This window comes from Lytechinus variegatus, chromosome 7 (genome assembly GCF_018143015.1).
Source record: "Lytechinus variegatus isolate NC3 chromosome 7, Lvar_3.0, whole genome shotgun sequence".
NCBI classification, from domain to species: domain Eukaryota; kingdom Metazoa; phylum Echinodermata; class Echinoidea; order Temnopleuroida; family Toxopneustidae; genus Lytechinus; species Lytechinus variegatus.
This window is the reverse complement of record NC_054746.1, coordinates 5,900,277-5,924,647: the sequence shown is the minus strand read 5'-3', so window position 1 is coordinate 5,924,647 and position 24,371 is coordinate 5,900,277. Positions and strand designations below refer to the sequence as shown.

At 37.1% G+C, this 24,371-nt stretch overlaps 1 protein-coding gene across 1 annotated transcript; it reads left to right on the top strand.

The window, feature by feature from the left end:
• Positions 1-981: 981 nt before the first annotated feature.
• Positions 982-17,987, top strand: LOC121418294. The gene is made up of 4 exons (XM_041612076.1): positions 982-2,929; positions 5,289-5,537; positions 15,419-15,801; positions 16,098-17,987. The coding sequence occupies exons 1-4, from the start codon at positions 2,347-2,349 to the stop codon at positions 16,356-16,358; spliced, it is 1,476 nt and encodes a 491-aa protein (XP_041468010.1). The 5' UTR covers positions 982-2,346; the 3' UTR covers positions 16,359-17,987.
• The last annotated feature ends 6,384 nt before the right edge of the window (positions 17,988-24,371 follow it).

Sequence of the window (24,371 nt, the reverse complement as noted above, 5' to 3'; positions counted from 1 at the left end):
AATCATTGTTATCTCTTTTAACCCCAGCTGATTTTCCAAGAACGTATTCCCTTGGTATTATTACAAATCGACAACAGATAAAGGGAAAGTAGAGACAGAAAACGAAAGCTTTGAATTTCAAGAAAACGACCAATGCTCAGAAAAGCATAAGGAAACCAAAACAGGAAAAAAAAAATTCAAGTTCACCCTAGAATGAGATGAACTTCACCTTATAGCATGCACGGTATAGAAATTGCGGGAGAGATTGCCATGTCCGTAGGAGGAAACAAAACTTGTTATTGAACAATGATATGGAAGGAAAAGGACAAAGAAATGATCATAATATAAATTAATTATTATTGGTATATATTAATGATAAAGGTTGTAGTGATGATGATTAGAATAACAACACCTCCACCACCACAACCACCACCAACAATAATAATAGTAATAATATCAATACACCACACTAATAAAATGATAACACTACTACTACTACTACAACTACTTCTACTTCCACTAATACTGCTCGTCCTCCTCCTCCTACTACCACTATTACTACTATTACTACTACTATTACTACTACTACTACTACTACTACTACTACTACTACTACTACTACTACTACTACTACTACTACTACTACTACTACTACTACTACTACTACTACTACTACTACTGCTACTGCTACTACTACTACTACTACTACTACTACTACTACTACTACTACTACTACTACTACTGCTACTGCTACTGCTACTACTGCTACTACTACTACTACTACTACTACTACTACTACTACTACTACTACTACTACTACTACTACTACTACTACTACTACTACTATTACTATTACTACTACTATTACTACTACTACTACTACTACTACTACTACTACTACTACTACTACTACTACTATACTACCACCACCACCACCACCACCACCACCACTTCTATTCCTGCTATACAGATTTGCTCTTAAATCAATGTTCCACTTTAAAAAAATATCCCAATTATTTAAGAGTTCCGTCAGAACCAAACAGTATTAATGTTGTGGGAGACAGTGGCATCGACATAACAATGAATATTTTTCTATCTTGTCTTTCTAATCTCATGTAATCCGATATGCATTATCTATTTGCAGGTAAAGTCGGATATAGAATTGCATAAAAAACACTTAAAAGCTCACTTGAAACACATTTGGAACTTAGCTCCAATAACAGAGATATAATCAAAATGTCATCAACATCCCACAACATCTCTAATATGTTTCTCCTGACGAATAAAAAAAACCAGTAGAAAAATAGAGATCGCCAGCTCCAATCTAGTTATCAGAGCTTCGTCCATAATGACGATATCAATTTACTTTATCACCATATCTATACCCGCGTAAAAAATGTAGTTTTCTCGCCGCGCAAAATGCTTTTCTTTTTATTCTTGGGATGTCGATCACAACTCCAGCACTTTTAGCCGTTTTATGATGTATATCTAATCCGCCGTAAGAGTCATCGAGGTATTGGGTTGCAGACCATGTTTCCGTCATGAAAATATATATTATACCTGTATCATAAAAGTAAGATTATACGCACTCAATCAGCATTAGGAGGAGTCTTCAAAGAGTTTTTATTCGTTGCTGGTGTCGGGTGCATTGTGCTCTCTCATCCTCCCTCTTCCCTCTCTCTCCCTCTCTTCTCTGGAAACCGGCGTGCGAGTTGATAGGAGGGAGGTGGGATAGTATTGAATGTATTAAGTAAACAAGAAAAACCAAACGGTGTCCGCACCGGTGGTGTTACTTTCACTAAACCAGTCATTCGATGATGGTGTCTATCCCGCTGAAGACGGCTCCGAAGGCACCATCGAATGGGAACTTTTGCGAGAACCACACTTCACCTGAGTTAAACTTCAAAAAGTACCCTGCCTTGTTTAATCGAATCCGCTTCAGAAAATATTATTACCATTGCATTGCAGCAGAAACAAACGTGTTTTCACCCAAGAGAGACAATGAAGGATGTTATTGGTAAAACATGGTAAAAGGTTATAGAAAATAATCGATTGATTCAAATGCATATACTGGATGTATATGCATGAGGAAATTTGCGTCTTTTATTTAGATGTTATTTCTTAGAGGACATTCAAGAAGTGATTCTTGCTCAGATCGCCATGGACGAAATAATTTTGAAATTTCAACTACAGGACATCGAGATGCACAGCTGAGAGGAGCAGAAGCCCAGAAGACGTGCAAGATTGTATGCGCGCGAATATCGTCAGATGATACTCAGAAGGAAAACGAAAGATTTTAACATTTATTTTCTTCTTCTCCGACAAGGCATAATTTGGGGGTAAGTGGTACCATATTTCAAAGCGATAATGACAATGTCTTTAGCGGACACCATGCTGCAGACTTTTTACGTTCCAACCGCAAAACGAGGAGGGACGTGGAGACAGGACGGTGGTAGTGGTGACGAAACCCCTTACCTGGAAGCTAAAAGACAACGGATGCTCTTGCGAAGCTCCAACTTAGCGGTCGCAGGATTCCCTTACTCCTTCCAACCCTTGTCATATTTACCAGCAGACTCCGAGGCTATAAATCGCCGGAGTAGTCGTTTGCAAAATGGAGACGACTTAAAATCCCGGGATACTACCCTTGGAATGAAAGTGCACAATACCTCGGGCTCGACGCCGCCGAGAGTCAAGCCGGACGTTCGCTCCAAAGATGACCGAAGCGCCGTGGATCGGTTGGGCAAGGAGACGCTGGTGATGGCTCAGCGGGCATCCAAGAATTCGGCAGAAGTTGGTGATGGTGTCACGGTGGATCCCATACAGGAGAGAAGAGACTGCTTGAACGAATCGAGGGCGTCACCACCGTGTACCAAGCCGCTCAAGTTTGGCATCGAAGCAATACTGTCCATCGACAGCAAGCCACCTGAAAAGAAAATGGTCAATTTATCAGGTATATGGGAAACAATAAGATTTTAAATAGTTACTGTGGGAGAGGGAGAGCGAGAGAGAGGAAGAGAAGGGGGGGGGGGGCACATAAATTTTATGACAAGTCAACAATCTAATACAGTCAATTTCATTCGGTTTTTGGGTAAACCAATTTATTGGGCATAACTTTCCATGAAGGTTTTCTTTCTGGCCCCTTTTCTTCTTTCTTTTTTGTTAACATGATCACCAAGATGCTACACTGAAACATGAAATCTGAAATGAAAAGGAACAGAGAGAATATAATCATATAATAAAATTAAAAATCTGCTTTTATAATGGAAAAAAGGAAGAGAGAAAGTTGCACCCAGCTGACTACTGGTTTAGTCAATTTGACTGATTTTTATTAAAGAGTGTACGGTTATAATGCTTTCTAAATTCTTCATAAGTTATTAATCTGGTCCGGATTTTTTAGTCCTTTTTTGCTGTTCAAACGAAGTGTGTTTTTTCCTCATCACCAAAATTTTATATATACTGACATACTATAGATCGCATTGCAATCCACTTCGCGCTGGCTATTTAGAGATCTACATAGTTGCAGTATCATTTAGCTCGATAATCAAAAAGTTTTTTTAAGGGAACAGTTAATATACACATTGCAAACCACTTGCCATTAAATCATTCTTAATTGTCATTTGATTTGTCATATAGGCCTATGAGGTCCTTTCGGGGGAATGTTCCTTATAATGTTGATTCCCGATTTAACTTACTTATAAATTAACTACTCCATGAATATATGTCTGTGACCAAAATCAGACTCTTGTGATTGTGCAATCAAAATAGACTTTAAATCTCTTAAGAATATCAGGAACATTATAAAAAATATTATTTCATGACAATACGAGTAAATCATCTTATGCCAATAAACAAAGAACCCCCCCCCCATAATCCATGTTAGGTGTTGCTTATTATATACCAGCAAAATAAACAGTTTAAAAATTGCGTGTCGAGACGGCGTTCTTTTTATCGATATCTATAACGGCCATGACTGATACCAGGAAAATGATATAAAAATCTATCAATATCAAATCACAAATAAAAGGGGAAGCACTAAATATGCTCGAATACCAAAGTTTTACACGAAACAGGGGATCGATTTCACATCAAAACGATGTGTTTTTCCCATTTCTTAAATTATGTACCGGCGGTTGTAAAAAGGTCAAGCAACTCTTCTCCTATTTTAAATGTCACAAGACATCTAAGAGGAAGTGTGATTTGATATGTCTGTTTTTTATCATTATTATTTTATGAAACATATCCAATTCTAAATACTTTCCGTAAATGAAGAAAAATTGGATGCAATAAGAAATATGTTTCGTAAATATGGTGAAAGAAAAGTGGGCACAAATTATAGGTCTGGTGTATTTGTACAACAGTATACAGGTTCAGGAGCAGCATCAAGGTCTTTTAGTGGGGGGAGGGGGGAGGCAGAAGCGGATCTAGAGTGGGGTTGGGGGGTTGCAACACCCAACAAAAATATCCGGGGACCATTTTTTTAAATCTAATCTTTTTTTTTAAACTTGTAATTTTATTTTATTCTATTTCTATGTATTTATTTCATTTATTATTATTATTATTATTTCTTTGTATCTGTTTTGTTAACTAGCATTACATTGCAGGAAAATGCAACTTAATTTTACAAATTTTCATGGGGGTTAATTTGGCAACGACCTCTATACCAAAAATAGTGGTGTTTTAGATGCAAGAAAACGCCATTTTCACACACAGATTCTCAAAATTTTCCCTACTGTGGGAAGGGGGACACACCCTCCCCCTCGCTCGCTCCGCTCGCTTGGACTCCGTCGCTACGCTCCCTCGCATACCACCCCACCCCCTTTATAAAAAGCTGGATCCGCCCGGGGGGGGGGGGTCTTTGATGCGGCGTGTTTTTTTTTCAATAGGGGCATTTTGAAGAGTTACAATCATGACGCAGGCCTCCCTTTCTTTGTTCCTTTTCATTCCTCCTTCCAAATCTTTTTTTAAAGAATCATATGGGCCCAGCTCCTGCCCCTATAGACCCGCCCCGAAATAGCCGTTAATCATATATATTTCTCCAACCCGTTGCATAATAATCTTGTTTATCTTGTATAATGTTTTTTTTGTCAATATGTTCATTGTATACATTATGTCAAGATGTACGACAGAGACTTTTGTAATTGTTGAAAATGGAAATAAATCAAAATAAAGAACATTCAAATTTCTGTTTATTATTATCATCATTATTGAATCTCACTCAGACTAAAAATCCGGCAGTATGAAACCAATCGTGAATATTGTATTCCAGAGAGAAAAATTGAAGAAAAATCATTAAATTATTTTCACCACAGAATACACACAGCGCATCCTCGGTCGATCGGTGCCATCCGCAGCAAACAGCATACAGTACGGCCACGCTACGCCCAAATCACCGGGTAGCAAGCACGCAGCGGTGGCCAACCCCAGCCCAAGATCACCCTGGAATAACAACTCGACACGCCCACTTGGTCACCCGGTAGGCAGATGGGAATGTTTCCCTGGTATTGCTGAAGCGGGCAGATTTGGCTGGGTTACAAGAGATCACTATCCAGAACACCAAGGTTAGTATGTATAATATATCAGGGACGAAGGAACCGGGGGGCACTTTTTCATGATTAAAAAAACCCTGCTCGAAATGTTTAATTTTCATGCCTTATTAGTCATGAAGTATCCAAAACATTGAGCTCGCGATTCGCACTCGCAACATCTCCCTTTTAGATTTGATTTTTTTTCAAAACCGCTCGCTCGCTACGCTCACTCGCGGAAAGAAGAAAAATCTGAAATATGTATTTCATCAATCAGAAATCACTCAAAAAATGCTTTGCTGAACTTAATTACTACAAAACATACAACTACATCACGCAGATGATAACCTCATGGTGAAAAATATCCGTTTGCACCAAAATGCCCATTTTGCAATTATAAGCGCCTTTTTTTTTGGGGGGGGGGGGGTTCGCCCCTACACGAAAACACAATCAGCTTCCCCTGGTGTATATAAGATCGGTATTATAATCTAATCAGATATTGAATGAGGAGGGGGAATTAATATTCATTTCATGAACATTTTCAAAGACTTTCAATCTAATCTTATAATGATTCACCGCTGCAATATCAAGAAATTAAAGAGATTGCTGTTAATAAAAAACTTGAATATGGTATTGCCAAAAAAATAATAAACTTAGCATCCATTTTCAGAAATGGAGATTTAACATATGAACACTGATATTGCTATTTAGCACATGAAATTTATACATGTATCATGTGTATAATTTAAATGTACTTCATCATGTTTATGGGAGTATTTATGTCTTCTTTTTTTAATGATTGACTTTTCTTTGGGTTTTGCTTTGTAATTGGTGTGTAATGCTTATTTGGTATCTTATGCTGCAGTATTTATGTTTTATGTGTTTTATTATTATTCTTATCATTGTTATTTATTTTTGCTGCTAATTTTTTTTTATTACATGTATATTGATTTGATGATTGTAAACCTTTGAAAATCAATAAAACATATAAAAAAAAGAAATTAAAGAGAACATAACCGCTTCACATAGATAATTTATTGACTATTTTATGGTTGCCTTTTAAAGGGGAAGTTCACCCTGACAAAAAGTTTATTGTAAAAATAGCAGAAAAAATAATAAAAAATATTGCCGAAGGTTTGAGAAAAATTCATCAAATAATTAAAAAGTTATTAGAATTTCAATTATTTGATTTGTGACGTCATATGCGAGCAGCATTCCTACATAGTGAATTGTAAAAAATCAACAAAATGTCATTTTCTCAGAAAATTGAAAATGGTTTTTATTATACAGTTTGTATATCAATAGACGAATCATTTCACACCCGATCATGAATAGAAAACAAAATTAAGTCATCAGGAACCATACAAAATTTGAAATTCATGCATTTTATATTACATAACATATGGGGCAGCTGCTCGTTTATGACGTCACAAATCCAAAACTTTGAACTCTAATAACTTTCTTACTCTTTAACGGATTTTCCTCAAACCTTCACCGATATTTTTAAATATTTTTTCTGCTATTTTTACAACAAAGTTTTTTTCAGGGTGAACTTCCCCTTTAATGCGGTGCCTGGATGATATTTATGAACTACACATAGCGAATGTTAGGTCTAAAAGTAACAACATTACTGCAATCATATCAAAATCAAACCATGCATGAGTGTCATATTGTTAGATTAATAGTTTATCTTTAAAATGTCTAGTAAAGCACAACAAAGAAAGATGTTCGTATCGATATATTTATTCATGGATCATGTTTCAAGTAAATGTGTGGGTTTCCACAACTCATATTCATACAAAAAGCCCTATTTTGCCAGTATCTGCTGTTACCTAATTGTACATAAACATGATGAAAGTCATTGTGGCAATCTAAGGCCTGTATTCTGAAGTCAGGTTTAACTTAGACCACGGTCTAACATTGGGCTAAAATCATGGGGAGCCAGAAATGCCGAGAATTTGTTTACATTGCATGTTACTAATGTTTATTGTGCTCTTCCTGAATTCATCCTTGGTGAAGACAATTTTATAACATTCATGTTTCCAAGACAGTTTGTTAAGAATGATTGGCTGATACATTGAACCTCTACTGTTTGAGATTTATGTCACAATTGACTATCCATATTTAAAACTGACTACAAATTACGGGCCCATGGCTCGTATAGAACGAAAATTTGTATCATAATGATCAACATGATTAACAAAAACCATTAAGTGTTTTATTCGGGGGGGGGGGGGGGTAACTATTATAGCAATATGATTATGCTTGTTAGGTGTGGTATGATTCGCATACAATCAAGTTTGAAGTTGAAGTGTGTTTCCAATCTAATCCTCATCCCACTGTCAGTGATTCTATTTAAATTGTGTCACATATCAACTGAAGATGAAACAATGTCACATGCATGATTGGGAGAGGGGATGACGACTTCTTCGCTATGCGCCAAAGTACCGTCAGTTTTCATTAAGAGAGGCGTAACAGGACTGTCTCATAATACCGCACAAATATTTTCATCATGCGCAAATTTGGTTGACGAGATCAACTACGAGGGAAAGACAAAGAATGATATTAGACATAAACATGACTGTGAAGCCGAACGCTAAGAAAGGCATTTGATACGATGTGACGGGAGTTCATGGGGGGGGGGGGTAAAGTAAATAGTTTTGGGTGGAGGGATGACCTGTGTTATTATCAGAGGTGTCGATCCTGGGGGGGGGGGGGGCGATCGCCCCACCAATGAAAATATTGGGGCAAACATCGTTTTGCCCCCTCCCCCAATAATTTTGCATGTGCAAAAAATAAAATAAGATTGTAATGTTACAAAGAAATCAGCAAACGAGATTGAGATACACAACTTGTTCTTTGTCTAAAATCTCAAAATCTTTTCTGTAGCAAAACCCATACTTTTCATGATCAAATACATGAATAGAATGTCCCGTTTTCAGTTCTAAACCTCAAAAGAACTCCAACTTCGATTTGCAATAATCTTTCGTTGGTTATATATCTTTTTTTTTTTTTAAACGTCAATTTTTTTTCAGATCGAAATATAAAAATTTTCAGCTCGCGCTTCGCGCTCGCACTAAATTGTTGGTGAGATATGTGTCTTATCTCATGAGTCATATAATAGGCATACGTGTGTGGTTGAGAGAGTTTGTTTATTTTGTGTGATCGAGCGCCTTTGGAAAGTTGATTCATGATTTTGCCCCCCCCCCCATCTGAAAAATGGATCGACGTCCCTGGTTATTATGTTATAAGCCCATAATTATTATTTCACTACAAAAATAAGCCCAAAAAAGCGAAAGAAAAGAAACAAACTAAATTGAGATGAGATGAAATGTATTTGATGGGGTCGCCCAGCTGGGGTTAGCGTCTTTTTGCCAATATCAATAGAAAAAAATTAAAATCCAAATAAAAGATAAAGAAATCAAACACGATCAATTAATATGGGTTGATTAATGAATTCCGTACAAAGCACATCACACCGAGACGGCGATTCTCTCATTTCTTGGAAGCACTTTTGTTATTAAGAACGCTTTATAATGCAACGCGATTTTTCTTTCTTTTTCGTCGGCGTGTTCACACGGTATGAACAGGACACCATTGAGAAGATTTTGATCACGGAATGGATGAGAAATATGTTTGAAATCTCATTCATTTTGGCGATCGTGGACAGGCACACGCTCCACCATGTCTCCCGATTCTCTCCTTTCATCTTATCAACGGCTCGATTTCATGCCTTCTCGCCTTGGAACATACCAATAATAATACATCGAAGGTATAATGCCAACCATCGGTTAAACCTCAGAAGGGCAACCGTCTAAAACACCTCTTTGTACCTGCATGCTTATGAAATTCATTATTATTTTTTTTTACAGTATGATGCTGGAAATTGTGGTGTTCGAACATTACTTCTCCCGCGAATTCCAATCCACCTCTGGCATGTCTGGTTTTAAGTTAAGTTAATGTAAAAGCGGTTCCAGATGAAGCAAGAATGGAGAGGGGGTGGTGGTCATTGTACACCTGTTTGAAATGAAACTTGATTGCTTTGGGGGAATACCCAAAGCGGATAACTAACCTGCCACACCCAGCCGTCATATTTCATTTAAATACCACAAACGCTGATTGACGCCGATCGACCATAACAGGACTCATAAGCTGTATGTCCCCTGTCTCGAAGTTTATTTTCTTGAAAAAAGGCATATATACTTAAACCCACTGTCCAAACCCATCATCAGCCTAATTACTGAAAAGGTACAATTTTTACTCGTTTTTTATTCGTCATGCATGTTCGCGGATGGGTCCATCTCGTGGCCCATTTCCCAGGGTCTCGACCGCGAAACAAAAACACACACAAGAAAAAAAATCCTCGACCCCGCCCCCCTCCCCAACGCCTATACGCATGTTTTGAATTTTCAAATACGGGAACATGACAAAACGTGACTCGAATGTTGACTTTGAAATCAAGTTGTCATTTATACCACAATCACGGTAGAACATTGAATTCTGATGACGATGACATTTGACCGGTAACATTCGTACATTCCCACGTACATTTTATTTTGTTTGATGTTCGACAGTTCTACCAATGCTGGGGATCTCAGTGTGGAGGCTCTTCTTACTACATTTTGCGACAGCGAGTAAAAAGTTCTTTATTTTTATTTCAAGAGAAACTTTTTGTCCGCCCGTGTCGCCATACACGTACTATCCGAAATTTCAGAAATAACACCTCAAATTTTGTAATGCAGGTATAATCAGGATATAATCATGTTAGGGCATTAATTTAAATTCAATTGAATATAGGGGCTACGTCAGGCATTCGTCTCTATCGATTAACAACTTTGCCAAAGATTACCTTTGCTTGTACGCAACGCCAATTTTTTATTTTAAAGAAAAGTTCTGATACCAAAACAAGGGACTTTTTCTATAGGTAAGGCGACTTAGTCCATAATATAGCGATTATTAATACGGTCAAAATGCGTTTTCTTTAGGACATCGTTTTCGCATTAATTGGAGTAAGCTTGGATAAGACATGTAAGATGGAAGCTTTCAGTTTGTTTCGGGGTGTTTAAAGAAGACATGCAGTCGTTTAATTTTGCAAGAACGAGTGCCACCCCTTCCTAATTCACTGAATTCATCATTCCAAGATCGTTACATTAGTGGCAAGAGCAAAGGGTCACGACAGCCTCTCGTTCAAACATATTTTGTTTCGTGCAATTACCCAGTACATATCATCACCCCTTCAATATATCAGATAAGCATCAAACAAAGAATGGTTAATTTCTCGAGGTTATAATCCTCCCTGATCAAATCTAGAAAATCATATATATTTTATGGGTTGAAAAACTGGTCGTTTACAGCTTATTCATTCTATCCAGGGGCGGGTCCAACTTTCGCAATTAGGGGAGGGGAGGGGGGGGGGGGGGGGGGCGACGCGGAAAATATATTTTCATTCAAGTTATCCTGATCGGCAGCTAAAAGCTGATTATTATTATTTTTTTTTGGGGGGGGGGTTATGAGGGGGATAGTCTTAACTAAAAACTGAAATAAAAAATTCTCATTTTTATGTATTTGACCTAGCAATTTTTCCATTTTCTTATTATTTCCCTCCAGTTGGCTTATTTCATTTACTTTATTTCTTCTGCTTTGTCTTTCCCTTCCTCTTTTTTTTAACTTGTTCTTTTTTCGCGCTGCCAATAAGGGGGAGGGGGCAATTCGGCTCCCCTGAATCCGCATATGCTATAACCATTAAACCACGCGTGGCAAAACTCAGAAAGCTTGATAAACAAAGGAAAATGTTACGAAACGACATTGGAGTATGATTCCGATCATAATGGTCTTGCATTGCTGCTGTTTGCCCTCTAACATCATCACCCATTTATCACCATACCTAAGTTAGTGTATCCGTCACCCTTAGTCGGCTCCTAATGGCCGTTACATGATGACATACAGGCATTCCAAGGGATATGAGCGGTGGCAGGGGCGTGTTGCAGAAAGAATTGCGATCAAACTCAATTCTAAGTATCAAATGCAAATTGATTTTCAACCAATGAAATGTACGCATTAGAGACTTGCGCTGTTTTTGTTTGGTTGCGTTTTGCAAAGTGACCCAAGATCATGAAGGATTGGATACTAAGTGATGTAACAATTAAGTTTGGTGTATTGAGTGCTTTTTTGTCCATGAATCTGACTTAAGAATACTAAAACTTTGGCGGGGATGGCGGGCGAGGGTTGCTTTAAAAGACCGACAAAAACCCCTTTATAATGTGTTATGCAATTAGCCAGGTACGTGCTAGGTCAGCTGTACATTCTCCCTTAACTTGAAGCCCGCCCTCGTCAAAAGTTAAACCATGAAAATAGCAAATATGCCGAATTTATTTATATTCGTATATACCTTACGAGTATAGCGACCAGTCAAGGTATCTCAGTGAAGGGATACAAGTTAAACAGAGGTTCATATATTAATAGAAATAATAGAAACCGGTACCAAAAAGGGCAATAGCTCTTCTCATGCCATCACATGAAGTGCAACTGTAAAGGCGTACTTTGGACAACTCGACTCTTCAAATGGAAATATCTTCAAGCGTACATTCATTGACAATGTCGCAATTAATAACTTGAAAAAAAAAAAGCCAAGGCTTGGTTTCTTGAGAGCAGTGGGTCTATTTCTCGGCATCACTTTCACTCCTCTCCCTGGACATGCAATTAATGGTGTTCTTAATCACAACAACGTTCTTAATCCAGCAATGTTTCTATCTTTGTATGCAATGTCGACATTGGGTTCGAGAAATGCCCCCCCCCTTCCTCCCCCTCGAATTAGGCCCCTTAAGTTGGTCAGACGGTATGCCGTTTATTGGGCATGGTTATAAGTCGATCGATGTCCAGCCTCGGACTACAGGAGCCAAGCCCATCTTGATTACTAAACTCAATAGCAAGCAAAAACATACACGGCTTCTATCATGCTGGAGGGCAGGGGTGAAATGAGCCAAAATTGTGAAAGGGGTAAAGGGGCGAAATAAAAAAAATAAATAAATAAAAAAACGCCGCAAGCGAAAATTGTTACCTTTCTAAAAAACACAATTTACATTTCGACTTAATTTATAGATTTTACCCTTTCCCCGTTCTTTTTCCTTGATCTTTGATTTATCTAGTATTTGTTTTGCGGGGGGGGGGGGGGTTCCCAGCGGCCTCTCACCCCCATCGATGCGCGAATGCAGGAGGGTGTGCACTTAAATGGACGGTGGGGCTGTGCAGGGGTCTAAAATAATGATCAATATGCGAAGGTCGAATATGCACCCGTAAATATTTATATCAATATGAGGGAAGGGCGTTCGCCACATGAGACGCGTGGTATGAAGATGTTTTTGACCCGGTCGAGGCTCAGTGTCTCTCCCGACAGAAACGCTACATAATGAAAAACAACTTTTCACTGAACGAACAATTTGGAATGCAAAAGTATAGCCACAAATTGATTGACGCCTATTTCTATTATTCATAAAATAATCGTTGATATAATATCATTTATAGTTTTGCAGAATGATAAAACAGCCAACATGCATGATTTTGATTCCTACTCATTTTCCTAATTTGGACAACATTTTTCCAAGAATTTTCGCTTACGAAATTTCCGCTTGAAAAACAAAGGGCGTGGAAACTAAAAAACGACAATAAACCATCATTGACGATAGGGAGAGGGGGGGGGGGGGGGGGGGGGCGGCACACTACTGAAATAATCGAAAGACTTCTATGAAGCCATGAATATCAAATATTCACTAGCCAAAAATATTTAGCTTAAAGCCTTTATAAATAATATAAATACATTATTGGCAACTAAAAGTTATTAATCGATGCCGTCGTCGTCTCTCATTTTGGAGCAATTTCCGATCGCAATGCTCATCGAATCGTTTCGCAAGACGACCGATATGGGGATCAACATAATTCGTTGAGTATTCATTTTTATCTGACACTGATGTATTGTTTCTGTTATAACCTGATTGTTTAAATACTTCGAGACGTTTAATTAGACGGGTCGGTCTAAACATGCGACGTTTGATACTCCCATCGGGACGAGATGAGGCTCCAGCCGGCGGGGTAAGGGGTCCGGACTATGGGCCGCTCGCACTGATAGATTTCACGCGTCTTCATGTTTCAAATGACAACCCATTACATGACCCGAGAGGTATCCATTTCACGTCTTGAGATTCGGGACCAAGAAGCCGCATTGAGTGTCACTGAGATAGCGAGACATCACGGCTGATTTCTGTTTGTGATATGACGTTTAGCGATGGTTTAATAGGCAAGAGCCGATTGCAAAACTGTCAGCATGCCGGGCCGAAGCGATCCCAGCGTTGATCGAAACGCGCAGGAATAAAAACAACCATCAATCAGTCATGATATTAACAGAAAAAATAAATCAACGAATTTATCGATCAATTAATCAGTCAGTAATCTGTAACCATCAGTTAATTAAGGATACGATGAAAGGATAGTGGGGAGGAAAGCTACCAAATGGACAAATGCAGAAAAACAGAATAGACACGACGAATTGTTGCGAGTAGGCCTACTGTAATCACTTTGTCTCAAGGGAATACAGTTTGATTTAATAGAAGCTTAATCAATGTCTCTCTCAATGGAAAATCACACCCATAATTCATCAGTGTGATTTTTTTCTCATACTTTTGCCCCAATGGGCAAGTTTATTTACAAAAAATGAACACGTTTACAGAAGTCAAATCATATACATTATTCAAACAAATGTTTCAACATACTCCATTTGAAGTTAAAATCTTTCCTTTTCCCATTCAAATCATAAATGTAACATTCATCTAAATAATAAGTTTGTATTACCTTCTTAATCTTCTTAAAATCAGGTACAGTCTTGTTCAACCTCGAGAAATATAATTGTTGATTTACTAAAATGATAATACAATTCAGGGCATCATTTCGCTTTTCTTTATATCCAAACAAAATCTTGTGTGGTGTAAATTTAAGAATAAACATAGGAGATGATATCCACGTTTCTATTTTACTCCAAATATTTCTACTAAAGTGTGATTGGTGATATAGGCCTAATAAAGATGGTGTCAAGACTAGTAACGATATTATTTTATATAAATAAATTCATAAAGAAAATGGGATGATTATAAGGGCTATTTGGAGCATGTTCAAAATCAGATGGAGAGACAGAGAAACTCGGAGACAGATTTAAAACAAAATCCAGATGGTTTCACAAGTGATTTACAAAGGTAAAACTACCGAAAGCGAATCCGAGTACGGTAAAAATCAAAACCTTTGCAACGTGAGATAGACACCGGGAAGAAAATGCATTATTTCCGGCCAACAAAACAGTAGTTGATTTCGAAGAAAACTTTTCCTCATTTATCATATTCATATTGCCATAAATCATTATAGATCAAAAACAGTAATCTTTATCAAGATATACGCGTCAAATGGTAATTATGAGCCCAGTTACCAACAATAAAACCTGATTAAAGTTTCCAAAAGTCAGAAGCTACCACATTTCCGTTGAATTTTCTCCTGGTTTCTGAACACGTGACTTCTTTTTTCCTTGTAAAGTGTTCTGAACTTTTCATACCCCCTATTAAAATGTTATTAAAAAGGTTTGATGACGGAATACTGCATATACCACAAACCACAAACGAAATATACCCGATGTCTTAGGTTTAGTTCAGTAAATAGAATACCGTTTTCGGGAGGGGGGGGGGGGCGCTGCATGTGCATGCGACCAGGATACAAGAAACCAAGAAATCACTAAAAAGCAATGCCATATTATGCAAATTATTGTGTCAGGAGAAGGAATTGGATGGTTAATACTTTTGTGTGGAAGTAATAACAATTTGATATCCATGCATATGATTATCAATATTTGGGTTTTTCTTCTTTTTACATTCTTTCGACACCAGAGAACTTCCAATCACGTCACAGTCCCTTCCCATGGACCCGAACCTCGGACCCCACCATTCAGCATTGCTACCAACTCCAACCCACTCTACCACCTTCGCATCCCACCCTACCCCGGTCCTTCCACCAGGCGGCTGCGGCAGCTTCGGTAATGCGATCGAACCTGGTGCAGGAGATCGGGCAGGACATCAAGTCGAATATCGGTGGCAGCGGTGGGATCAACGCCGGTATATCAGGGAACCACAAACGCAAGCGGTCTTGGTCAAGGGCTGTATTTACAAGTCTACAGAGAAAGGGCTTGGAGAAACGCTTTGAAATCCAGAAGTACGTCAACAAACCAGAAAGAAGGCAACTTGCGTCTGCCCTGGGCCTCTCGGATGCTCAAGTAAGCATGCATTTTCTTTCAATTCCTCTTATTGCAATCACTCAGTCAAAACTAAAAATCAATCAATGAATCTTGCTTGTACCTCATCTTGTAATAAACCTTGAAGATGAAGCTGCACAAGAGTGCATTTGCCAGACTTTCATTTATGTTTTCATTGTTAAACTTTGATATTTTTCTTTCTATAATTTCATCTAAAGCAACTTGATCATGTAATTAAGATGGGAAGTACGCAAAATAAATATTATTATTGTTATCATTACCATCATTAAAAAAAACATGTTTTTCACTTTTTTCAGGTAAAAGTCTGGTTTCAAAATCGGCGTATGAAATGGCGGCACACTCAGCAATTCAACCGGCCACATGGCATACCAGAAGGACATACAGAAGACGTACAAGCACAACAACAACAACAAGACATGGACAGTCATATGGATAAGGAAAGTGGTGATTCAAACAACAATGAGAACCAGACCGAGAACTGCATGATAATGAGAACGGAATTCGGGGAAAGCACAATTGCTGATTGCAATAGCAGTGATGAAGAAATACAACAGTGAACAGGGGAAAAAATTGCCAAAGCAACGGTCCTGTCCTGGCATCATTTTAATGGCTTTCGGATCTGTCGAAATGGACAAAAGCTTGACTTTTGCATTTTGTAACCAGGATCCAAGCTATGTGGTTTGTCTCAACATTACAGGAGTCGTGGGAGACAATGAAGTGTACAAACAAAACTAAAGGATACAATTCCATTAAATGTACAAAAATCACGTTCAGATGACAGGAATTATTGTAATTTATTTGTAAATGAAACAGACGTTTATGAACTTCAAGTTGATTTTCTATATACAGATGTGATCGCACTATCGCTCAAAAAAAGAAGGGGGGGGGGGGTGGCGCCAACAACTTAGAACAGACGCTTAGAGCCTGCAAGGACCGCAAGTTAATTGCCTGCACACAGTCATTTCGAGTATAAATCGAATAATGAATCTGTTAACTTATTTCTTGACATTATCTCTAAAACCGATTAGCAATTTTTTGCATCACCCATTTTTATCTTACATGTCAAGAATATCAGAAATATCACTTTGTTCGATTTTTTTTTATCAATAAAAGACAATTATTTTCTTGTTTCATCCTATCTCGAATGTATCACCTGCATGCTCTTCCTCGTAACCCTAAATCAGTATATCCATCTTTATCAAGATTTTATCTCAGGGATCTTAATGGCTTTTAAAAGAAGGACTTAAGTTAATTTATTGGTCGGAAATTTCTAACCCAAACCCTTTATATAATTTCAACAAATTAATCACTTTCATTTCTGTTTATAAAGACAGAACCACTTCGATTTTGAATATTAAATCCTAGACAAAATTTACTTACCGTCTGCCTTTAATCATTTGCCTATTCTGTAACTGGGCGGTCCTTGTACAAATTCTTTGGGGATTACAGAATTTGGTAGCCTGTATATAGGCAATTTGCAGAAGACATTTCTTAATTTAACACATGACGAAAAATATGAACATAAATTATCTTTACGATCTTATACATAAAATGATTGAGCATAATGTCTGATAGAATATAAGTTAAGAATGAAAGTACATACCAAAGGAATTACATTATCTTTGATTGAATCGAGATTCCTTTCTCTTCCTCACTATAAACAATTGAAACGCATAATTTGACAAATAACATAAAATGGAAGTTTAAAGGGGCAATAGTCATTATTATTAAAACTAAATATCCCTAAAGACTAGGATTTATCTTGATCTTTAATTTGTCTACCTCATATACGCTCAAAAGTTGCTCTTTTCTTCCATAATTACCATCTGAATTATATGCTCCGTCCAATTTCTATAGGTGGAAATACAATAGGCATAAAATATGTATATATCACCTTGAATACGTAATACCAGATAAACAATGATTGAAATTTATATTTCTTTGAAGGCATAATTTCTCAAAGATTCGTTTTAATAAAAAAAAAATTACATCCATCATGTAACATCAACGTAATAACAAACTATTTTAAAACACTCGCATGATCATGATAATGCGGTACTTTTCACTTTGTAGTACTTCACACTGAAAAAGTTAAAGGGATGAATGGGAGGCCGTGGGTTCGATCCCTGGCCCAGTCATACCAAAGACTTTAAAAAAAACGGGACCTTCTGCCTTCTTGCTTGGCGCTCAGCATTTAGACTGGAGAAGGGTAATAATAACATATTATGTTATGCAGGGCCAGCTGGAAGAGCAGTCTTATGATTGAAGTGTCTATCCTGGGTAAATAAAACGTTATTATTAATAATAATACGTTTTACACAAATTAAGGAACCCTCCATATCGAATCTACTTTCCATTAATTTTGATGAGCTGCGTTACTGCAAACATAATTCGGAAGAAACAAATCATGACCTTTATTATTATTATTATCACTTGATCATTATTACTTGAACGTTTTGAAAGGTTTCGATAGTGCCAAGTTGTTATTACAATACAAAAGAGAAAAAAATGACATACTCTTAATTCCCTTGAATAATACCACTCATCACACTATCATGGTTAATCCATGTAGCTACTATAACGTTATAGCTCCATGGTTAATCTTTAAAAGAGAATACATTATTTCTTTTTATGGGACGTAGTATTATTTTTAAGGCATTTGATACAATTTTACCGTGGAAATGGTTCGATGGGATAAAGAACAAAACCAATTAAGATACTAGAAAAATACAATGGTGGTCTGAAAAAAAAGAAATAAATGAGGGATTATTTAAAACGACATTTAAAAAACACACAGATATTAATGAAATTTAACCTGGCATTGGGCCATTATAAGATCGATTCCTAACTAGCACTTTTGAGAAAATGATTTACCACTCTGAACTTATAAAATGATCTATTTGAACTTCAAGCACTATCGCACGCCACTTCATTTCGCACAAGGTGAGACTAGAAAATGTGAGATATCAGATATCCATCTAATAAAAGAGGAAAGTATTTGAATTCGAGTTTACAGTTTCATGTTGTTTATGTTCCGCAGTAAGTGAATGTGTGTGGGGTCTAAAGAAGTGAGAACATACGTGCGACCGAGGATACGACTGTCGCTTCAACATATTAGGACCGGAAATAATAGTAGCTCCGTGGTGGAATTATGAAAACCTTGTTCTTCTTAACCAAGGCGGGGGCGGGGCGGGGGGGGGGGGGGTCTTCCTTGCACCAAGATCGTATTTCTCATGTTTTTGAACATGCAGAAGAAGTAAATGTCTATACAAGAACATTGTTAAAAACACAACATATTAGCATGGAGCTATTAAACACATGATAGCTCCATGATATTGGGCATGAAATTGAAGGGGCAATATTTTGTGACAGTGGGGATTTTCCCCTTTCTTAATTAAAAAACCCTATAATTTAGATGAGGTGATATTTTAGATAATCCGTTATAATTTGATATACTAGTATTCATACTTAATTCTGATCATGTTAGTAATTATGGAGATGAGGATAAATATTAATAAACCTGACGCCGTCTTTAAATTGTGAGTTGCATTTTCAAGCGCTTTGTGCATCAAGAGGGGGGGGGGGGGGGGGGGGGAGGGATCCTCGACATGGAACTGTCACAAGTGATGTGAACCCTCCCGTGTGGATTACAAGAAATATTAAACCTCCAGCGGTATAATGTTTACGAATGTTTATGATTTGAAGAGCAGGAAACTACATTCATCTATTTGACCTATTCCAATAAATAACCAAATTTACGTGCTAAACGCGTGACAAATGAGATACTTTCGAGAACAGATCTGGTTCGTAATAAAGACCAAGACGCCTGTAATAAACAAATTCGATCCATTCTCAACCTTTTTATGAGTCGTAAAGTACATGCGAAATCAAATAAGTTATTCATGAAATTTCCTCTTTCTGAAGAAGATGGGCGGTGCTATAAAGTGATCAAGGAAGGATTTTTAAAGAAGCGAAAATAATATAGCATAAAAAAGGAAGAGGAAGGAAGCCCCTGGCCTGTAACCCCCCACCCCCCAAAAAAATCTGTAAAGGGGCAAGCACACAATTTGCCAATTACTTGTTTTCACACAGTGCACGGCATTATGAATTACCCCAGTGAATTACTCAAGCAAAGCGTGTCATTTGAGGGGAGGGGGGGGGGGGGTACTCGTTCTGTAAGGGTCTGTAAGATGTAAGAAATTCCCCAAACATGTAGATTACATGCACCTGAATAGTAATTCCGAAAAATTTAATTTCATTCATCCATTATCAAATTATTCCCGCCTTTTACCACTTAACTCGATATAACGCACACGCACTCCAAAGTCAAAATCTTTGCATTAATAATTAAAATGCAAAGGCATGTAAAATATCGAGTAGGAAGAGGAGGAAATCTTAGTTTTAGAATGCCCTTTTATTGAAAAACACGCCAATAAAGTTTACTTGACCTTGTTCGGGATCATTTTACTGTGACATAATGTGCACACAAAAAATAAAAATCATAATACGGCGATTCGATGACAAAGATGAATTTTACGACGTGACAAACACATTTAAGGGGCACGTATACAATATATATTAAAAAGAATGTCATTAAATCTTTGATAGGCGGCATAATACCTGTATCTTTTATTTAGTATGCGGGCTGCATTACATAGGATATAAGACCACCCCCTCCCTCTCTCATCAAGTATATTATGTGCAGGGAAGAGGGGGAGGGGTAAATTTTTATATACCCACGTTAATGCTTTTTTCATTTGTTCACGAATATGCGGTGAGTAAAAAAAAATTAAATCTCACAAAAATCCCCAATTAAGGAAAATTGTCATGAACACAGAATAGCCTGAAAGAGTGTGCTCTCCCAAATAATTTGATATCATATTTATGTGGTAGGTTATAACGCTTGGATAATCAGGAGGTATTCTTTGCAGTGATGGAAATTCTGATTTGCGCCAAATTTAGGATAACTGCAATGAATGAATCCAGACTTCAATGATGTCAACGGTTGCATTAAAATTTCAAAACACCTTTTTAATAATTCACATTAATATTGTTTAATAAATTCTTTTTAGTATCAATTCTCAAGTTAATTTCATTTAAAAGGGATTTACAAATATGTTTGCTAACTCATGTAGGATTATGACATCACTGGCATCTGGATTCATTCATTGCAGTAATGCCTTACTTTGGCGCAAGTCAAAATTTACATTACTGCAAAGAATACCTCCTCCAAGCATTAACACATACCACATTATGGTATCAAATTAATTGGGAGAAGATACCCTTTCCAGCCATAAATTGTTATTATGTGTTCATACTTCAAAACATATTTTTTCCTTAAAATGGGGAATTGTGAGGTGTCATTTTTTTTTTTACTCACAGGGAAGTAAGTATCAAATTGCGGGAGGCGGCTCTTTTACAACGTGAATTGTGAATTATTTGGCAGTAGCAGAGTAGTAGTAGTCCTCCTCTCTACCGGCACACACAAACGCCAGTAAAAAGAGAGAAAAAAAGACAAGGGCAAAATTCATTTCTGCATTACATGATCGATTTGCATTTAACATGGCGGGGGTGGGGGGGGGGGGGGTGATCAGATGCTGTAAAAAGCATATTACATGTAGTTTTTTAAGAATGGAATAGGAACGCTCGTTAATCATTAATGTCACAGATACTGCATTGACTGCGACTAATATTCACACCAGTTTATGATCAATTTGATAGATACTATACTATACTATAGTCTAATATAGAAGCCTATATAATTTTTAAGGATGGCAATAATTGTTCTAAGAAACCGATGATAATTTGATCGACAAGATCGTAATAATATTCAATTTCACTAACGTCCTTGACAACAGAAGGAATGATGGTAATCCGATCAGTGTGTTATAGCAGGGCCAACAAACAAGTAACTTTTAATGATACCGGCATCTCTCTCTACATATAACAAAATCATTACCCATCTTTTTCAAGCTTGAAATAAGCTAAGGAATTCACTTTGATGAAACAAATCTGACTTGAAGATTGGAGGGCAAATCGAAGAAATGGTACGAAACAGGAGAAAACTCAATATACTCTTGGAATAGAGGTTCGGACATTCGAATCATAGAGACATATCTCTATGGTTCGAATCCAAGTCACACGTTTCACACGCCCCATTGATATAGCATACCTTGTCACCAAAGTTCTGTTCGTTAAAAGTGATATGCTTTGAAACGCGTCAAATTCTAACATATCTGTTTGGAGATGATGAAAATCTAGGCAAAATGAAATCATGGCAAAGGAGAGATAGCACATAATTATGAACAACTTTGTACAGATGCATGAATTGGGCAGCCAAGCGATAAAGAAAAGCCAAGTCATAAAGTATTGATCGATATATCATACACTGTAAAAACTGTGGTGTTAAAACTGACACAAATTGGTGTTAATAGAGGACCACACCCTGAGGTGTTAAAATTACACCCTAGAGATTGAACATGACACCAAAGAGTGTAAATGTAACAACCAAAGGTGTTGTAATAACACCCATAGGTGTAAAACTAACACCACCAATTTAACACCGGTGTAAAAGAACTGGTGTGGTCCTCTATGTACACCGGTTAACACCACAGTTTTTGCTGAGTAGCTTTGACGAGTTTCATGAATAAACCAATGCAGAGCGTGGTAGTGAATGGTTTGGATATTGATCATTGACCCACCAATTATGGGACGAGCTAGATCTGCTGAAAAAAGGGTGATAGATGCATTTGGAAGTGCAATCATAATTGCAATATCAGGTTAAAGTAGTCCCAAATTAATTGCTTTCATGTTAACAGCAATTTATTTCAAATACTCATGCACTCGCTTCACTCACTCGCAAAACGGAAGTGATTTACACAAAAAAGGACAAATAAAGAATAAAGAGTTGATACATTTTGGGCCCTTGTTAACAAAAATGTCCATCGTAAAAACTTCCTATGTAATAATGATGCATATACTATTTAAAAATCATTTCATTATTCTATATTATACAATCTATTTTATAAACGGAATTTCGACATGCCGTTAAAGTGAATAAAATAAAAAAATGAATTTATAACTAGCATTATTTTATTAGTTGCTCGTGATATGTTTATCACAGAATCTGATTAAATGAGTGCATCGTATATTTTTATTTTTATCATGAAGATAACACTTCTTTCACTAAGTATGACAATTTTATTCGTTCTCTTTGCTTGTTCAAAAGAAATTGCGCTGCTTTAAAAAGTGAACACATTAAGTAAACAAGATGTCCCATAGGTAAATGGAACTTTCACCAAAATATTTTACTCGTCCGCTTTGCTCGCTCAAATGTCAATCATTATCATAACAACCAACGAGTCCGTTATTTGACTGAATATACATCTTTTTAAAGTGAGCATAAAATTTTATTTTCTTCAAAAAGAAATGAAATAATTGTGCCATGAAAAAGAAAATTTAATTTCTAAATCGCTACGCTCGCTCGGATTATTTATGGGGGACAAACAAAATACAATCACGTTTGACGCATGGGATGCTCCGCATTTCCCTTTTCAAGTATGGACCAAACCACTATACGGGGTCCCTAAAAATTGTTCAAAAGTTGCATCTGAATTTAGTTAAGTATTTATTTAGATAAATCATGCTGCATCTGAATAGGTTGTACCCTTATACTTTTCTATTGTGATTACAGTATTGACAAGTTTAATCACACAGTAAAAAAGCTTTACATAATACCACGACAGGCGAAGAATACTTCGCTATAAATAGTTGTAATATACCGCAACCCAACAAAGGTCACGCCTTCTAAATAGTGATCTAAATTTATCATGTTACTCTCTGCGAGAACGTCTTTGAAAAGACCGTGAGGGAATGGACACAATTATGATATGAAGGATCAATTGTCATATCCTCGTCATCTCCCCAATTTAAAAGCTATGAAATGATTTTCTCTAAGTGTTGAATAAATCAAACCCGACAAACTGCTATTCAGGACGCGCGGGCGGAGACGTGCGCCGACAGGACGCAGGCAAATTCAAGTTGACGTGGAGTTTGTAACCTAAAATCAGACCAATCAGCGCGGAGAGTTCTTGCCCCAGGGCGGCAAAAGATCATCAAGTCAACTATAATTGATTCTTTAAATATTTGTGTCTCACTCTCCAGCCATCGCCTGCGGGTCATGTGATATTGAATTATGAGGTTTTATGACGCTGTCAAGGCGTGCCGTGTGAAGTTACAAACTGACAATAGACGAGAATATTGACACGATCAATACAATACAAAATTTCCCCGGACATGAAACATAAAGTTTGTTTAAATGTATTTTATTGGTTTTCACCGGATTTTTTAAGGAAAAATCCTAAATATTTTCTTTAAAAGGTGACTGAAAATGAAAGCTAATATTTTAAGGGGTAAAATAAAACATCAATATTGCTAATGAAATCTTCATGCACCGAAAACAATATCTGGCAAAGCTCCTGGGTAGGTCAGTCATTATAAGATATGGCAAGATTCGACAGAATGCTATAATAAAGCCCATGAAGTTTCTTTATAAATCGCTCCAGTTAATC

Excerpts from the sequence above, each read along its gene's own strand:
- LOC121418294 (XM_041612076.1), top strand. The coding sequence starts at position 2,347 with ATGACAATGTCTTTAGCGGACACCATGCTGCAGACTTTTTACGTTCCA. Across the intron at positions 2,930-5,288 it reads GAAAATGGTCAATTTATCAG|AATACACACAGCGCATCCTC; the intron begins GTATATGGGAAA and ends TTTTCACCACAG. Across the intron at positions 15,802-16,097 it reads TGGGCCTCTCGGATGCTCAA|GTAAAAGTCTGGTTTCAAAA; the intron begins GTAAGCATGCAT and ends CACTTTTTTCAG.